We start from the raw sequence: 4,900 nt of genomic DNA, 5'->3' as shown, positions 1-4,900 counted from the left end.
AACTTAAACATTTTATAAGGTGGTTTTTAGCAACCATCTCCATCTTTATTTTACATAGAAACACGGATGCAATATATATCCTCATGCTCATACCGCTGCATCTTCTCTCTACAAACTGTAAATACCCAAATCACTTGAGGTCCTTTTATTTTTGCATACGCTTTGCATTTATTCTCGGGAGGAAAAGAAAAAATTAAAATAAAATAAAATAAACCCCCAAACTGCACAAGGCTTTTTTTTTTTTCCTGTGTGGTTTTTTTTTTATTTTTTTTTTCCCTCTCTCTCTCTCTCCTCTCTCCCTCGCCTGCACAGGGGCTGGAGCACACTCAAGTGAAATTAAAATTAGAAGTCAGTTCACGGATTCGGTTCTCTCTGTTCATTTTCTTGAGTTTCATCCTGCGGTTTTGAAACCAGATTTTGACTTGTCTGTCTGTCAGGTTAATGCTCTTACTAATCTCCAGGCGGCGCTCACGGGTCAAGTACATATTGAACAAGAATTCCTTCTCCAGCTCCAGCGTCTGGTGCTTGGTGTAAGGACACCTTTTCTTTCTTCCGCTCTTTGCTGTCAGCCAATTTCCTGTAGTGTTTTCTGCCTTTATATCCTCTGTTAAAAATAACATCGTTACATAAGTATCCGGGGAATGGGAAAGAGAACTTACCGACTGCATCATTTGGCAAACCAGATTCTTTGGCAAAAAAAAAAGCTCTCCTGCCTGTTTTAGGGAGGAAAAGGCAGGTTTGGAGGAGGTCAGGGGGTGGTTTAAGCCATTGGGTGCCTGGGAGAAAATCGGTGGTAGCAGCGCGCACCTTCACCTCTCAGCCGCGCAGGCGGAGCGGGGCAGCGCGGAGAAACCGCGCCGCTCCGCTCTCCCCCACCGCGGGGGCTGGATGATATCACGGTATGGATTTATTCTGGCTTCACTAGGCGGGATGGAGGGGCTTAAAATACCACTAATTCAAAATAATCTGAGGTCAGCAATGTGACTTTCTGAGTCGTCCGTAGCTCTCGGGGCTTCCCCAAGTCACCCTTTGCCACCCCACCCAAAAAGAAAAGAAAAATATATTATCTGGTCTTCAAAATGAACCGCAGAGGGTGAAATATTTGCTAAAGGCGTGTTTATGCGGGGAAAATAAATCTATTTTCGCTCGTCCCGGAGATCTCTTTCCGTCCAAGGGTCTTTTTCGCGAGCCGGGGTTTTATGAAATAGATTTGCCTTTATGAGCTGTGTGGGCACATATAGGTAAATTCGGAGGTAATTGTAATCCCATATTCACTCTCCTCACTCTCCACACTCGTATAGATACGCACACATACACTTTGCAAAGGCAAACGTATTTCACACGTACATAAATAAACACAGCAAATACTTGGGCTTTGAATTTGGTCATGAGAAAATCCTGGCACCAGCAGCCGGCCAATATTTCTGCCTAAACTGTAAGAAAAAGCAAAGCGGATCCTGCAGTTGTAGCAAACCCACCTCCCCCCCGGCAGTGCATTTGCAAAATTCAAAGGAAAAAAAAAAAAAAAACCCAACCGAAAAACCCAACTTGATTTGGCCAAAGGCACCTTCAAAATTTGCTGGTGTGACATGGACCCACTTTCGCGTTTGCAGGAAACCTTTAATGTCACCAAGCCCTGGAAATCCCCTTGGAAACACTATCTCTCTCCCCCCCCCCGAATGCTTAAATTACATGAGAAAGGTCTCTTACCTTCTGCACGAATAAAAATTCGGGTTCAACACAAACGAAAACTCAAGCTATAAAAGATTTTCAAGGGAAGCAACAGAAACAGAAGCCAACAAAATCCTTCCCAAATTGGATCTAACCATTCGAAAACACCGCAAACACCACGAAATGCCTTTTAAAACGCACAAAAAATCGGGGAAACCACGTCTTTCTCCGCGCACCCATTTGAAATTCAACATCTGAAGCGACAGAAAACCTTTATCTGTATTTATTTCATTCTTTATTTCCGCCCCAATTACAAATCCAACCCAATATAATCTTTCTTTCGGGTTAACTCCCACCAAAACCTCTCTTGGCGTGGACATTGAAGGCGCTTTGTGCAGATAAGTTTGCGGGGGTTTTGATAACCTTGACTTTGCCTTTTTTTTTTTTTGGGTGTGTGTAATTGTAACTCAACTGTCAGATAATATCATTTCCCTTTGGATGCGGAATGGTAAAAAAAAAAAAAAGAGGAAGAAAGAATAAAAAATGAGGGGGGAAAAATAATAATAAAGAAGTGTTTCTGGGTTCTGCTTTTAAAAAGGCCAATTTTGGAGGGGGAGACGCCAGAGGATGGGTTTTGCTGGTGCCACAGACCCGAGGCGTGTGTGCATGGGGGTCCACACGCGACCCACATGCATGCAGCCCTGCATGCACATACAACGCCACATACCCCAACCATCCTGCTGCTGCTGGAGCCCTAATTATAGCACAGCTCCCGACACACGGCGGATATTTTAATCCACATACCACAGGCAAACCATGCAAGCCGTTGCTTAGATCTGAGCAGTATTTGCCACCAAGGAAATTTCCCTCCAACTTTTTCGGGAAATTCAATCCATCCCTTCACATGATGCCCACTTATTGACCTGCAAGAAGCCTCTGCATCCACCTCGCTTCGAATTAGGACGGGAACAAACCCGAATATTCACACGCGCATAGATTTCAAGCCATATGCAATCCCTACAGTGAAAATAAAATGCGCTCAATGAAAGCCTCTTTTCAGACAATCCCAAACTTAAAACATCTGCTCAACACACAGAAACATTTTTTTTTTTTTTTGCCTTCGCAAAAAAGACCCCAATTCGCCAGGAAAAAAAAAAAAAAAAAAAAAGAAGCAGCTTTTTCCCTCTCTGAGTCTCCCAACGAGCTGCCAAGCCATGAAATGAGCCACAGTGCACAACTCCAGCCTGAGATGTTTGGAACTGCAAATTAGACTCTAACGCAGCTTAATTTTGTTTTGTTTTGTTTTTTTCACCCCACTTTTACACCGAGCAAAGCCAAAGGAGACAAATTCTTTCAGCACACGGAAATAAAGCATTTGCATAGAAAGCAATATGAAGGGGGGGGGGATCAGGGTTCATCTGTCTTAAAAAACACACAAAACCCACCTAAAACAACTCCCCCAAGCAAACAAACAAACCAACCCCAAGTCTCTGCCGTTTCAGAGGAAATCACTTCATCTTATTACATTCTGCAGCGTTGATTGCAAGGATCAATTTTTTTTCTTTTTTTTTTTTTCCATAAGTACATGCACAGCAAATTTTCTCCATATAAACAGCGAGAGGACGAGTTCTCAAATAGCTCTCTGCTCCTTTTTCTCAGCTCTAATATATATATATATTTAAAAACCCGCAACATTTCTAGGAAGAATATTTTTTTTTTTTCCAAAAGACAGCAACAATACAGAACATTACGGTGCCAATTTCTGGAGGAGAAGTTGGCAGGGTAGAGAGCACATTACTGCATATTCGCATTACTCTTGCTCTTATTAGCTATGGATGATTACTAATTGCTGAAATTAGCTACTGGTAATGAATGATTCCCTTACCTTTTGCTTCATTGTCAGAATTGTCAGTGCTGGTGTCAGTGTTTTTATTCAGCTCTTTCTCTGCTTCCGAAGGACTTATTTTGGGTGCTGGGGCGCTTTTTTCTGTTTTAATTTCGTTCGTGGATGTGTTCTGCGTATTATCTGTTTTTGTGTTTTCGGGAAAACTCACTTTAGCCACCGGGGGCGGCGGAGGAGGTGGAGGAGGTGGTGGTGCTGGTTCCAGATGCTCATTCCTTGGGTTCAGGCTCGCCCTGGATTCAAAACTTGCCTCAAACTCATTTGGATTGCTGCAGTTTGACGTCTTCTCCATGGAGGGGTAACCTTGGCTTGCTCGGTAGTAGCTAGGAACGGGGACTTCATGGTCATTTAGGCAAGACTCAGGCATTTGGTTGGGGTAGAGGGCTGTCTCTGTGGCATTTTTTGCTCTTTTATCAGCGTTATACATACAGCAAACATTCTCTTCCTTGACATTGGTTGGGAAGGAGCAGGATGGGAGCTGTCTTGCAACAGGTTGCTCGATCCTGTACGTATTTTTGGGGTCACACCAAGTGTCTAGCTGAGAAAGGTAAGATGGATAGGTGCTGAGAGACAAGGTAGCGCTATTCACCTCGTCCCTTTTGGAAAGAGACGGGATAATTCCACAGTTCCTCATGACTCCGCAGCTGAAATCGCTCCCAGGCTGCATGTACATCCCTTGGCTGGAGGAATAATTCTCCCCTCTACAGGTACCGGCCAACGAGTCCATCAAAAACGAGTTAGAAGTCACATTGTTGGGACATGACATTTTCAGAGAGGGTTTTTAAGGAGGAATACTCCAGCCAGGGGCTGACATCTTTTTTTTAGGGGGAAAAAATATCAAGCACCATAATTATCCACGCATCGCTCTCCCCCCCTCCACCCCCCCACGTGATGCCCAGGCCAATGAGGATTGAAAATGGCCTTGATGATTCAGACGGGGACGACGTCACGGGGGTCAAGTTGTCGGGACCGGGAGCGTCACCGTGGAGCAACAGCGACATCTGCCAGCACCGGGCCGGGACCTTCACGTTGAACAAAGGCAGAACCCCGCCGCCCCGCCCCCCGCCCGCCCGTTTGTTTACCAACGGAGCCACGCGTGGAAAGGGGGCAAAGGAAGGGGGTGGGAAAAAAAAAATTATAAAAACACATTTTAAAAAAAAATTATTATTTTTTTTAAATTTAGGCGGAGAGGGTAAAATTTAAATTAAAAAAATCTCACGCTTCCCCATCTCTTCCCCCCCCTTTCCCTTCTGGGAATTGTATTTTGCTCCCCAAAACCGATTGATATTTTTAATTGTTGCCTTCCAACCAGCAAACATCCCCCCC

General features: G+C 44.3%; 1 protein-coding gene across 1 annotated transcript; it reads right to left on the bottom strand.

The window, feature by feature from the left end:
- Positions 1-326: 326 nt before the first annotated feature.
- HOXC10 (homeobox C10) lies at positions 327-4,373 on the bottom strand. Its single transcript, XM_009884065.1, has 2 exons — positions 3,557-4,373; positions 327-604 (listed from the first exon to the last, which is right to left on the bottom strand). Exons 1-2 carry the CDS (start codon positions 4,338-4,340, stop codon positions 327-329), a joined length of 1,062 nt encoding a protein of 353 aa, XP_009882367.1. The 5' UTR covers positions 4,341-4,373.
- Between the last annotated feature and the right edge of the window lie 527 nt (positions 4,374-4,900).

The sequence above is a fragment of the Charadrius vociferus genome, unplaced genomic scaffold, assembly GCF_000708025.1.
Source record: "Charadrius vociferus isolate BGI_N301 unplaced genomic scaffold, ASM70802v2 scaffold1164, whole genome shotgun sequence".
Lineage (NCBI taxonomy): Eukaryota > Metazoa > Chordata > Aves > Charadriiformes > Charadriidae > Charadrius > Charadrius vociferus.
This window is presented reverse-complemented; position numbering and strand designations above follow the sequence as displayed.

Coding starts and splice junctions, on each gene's coding strand:
- HOXC10 (XM_009884065.1), bottom strand. CDS start 4,340: ATGTCATGTCCCAACAATGTGACTTCTAACTCGTTTTTGATGGACTCG. Junction 605..3,556: donor TTCTGACAATGAAGCAAAAG/GTAAGGGAATCA, acceptor TATTTTTAACAG/AGGATATAAAGGCAGAAAAC.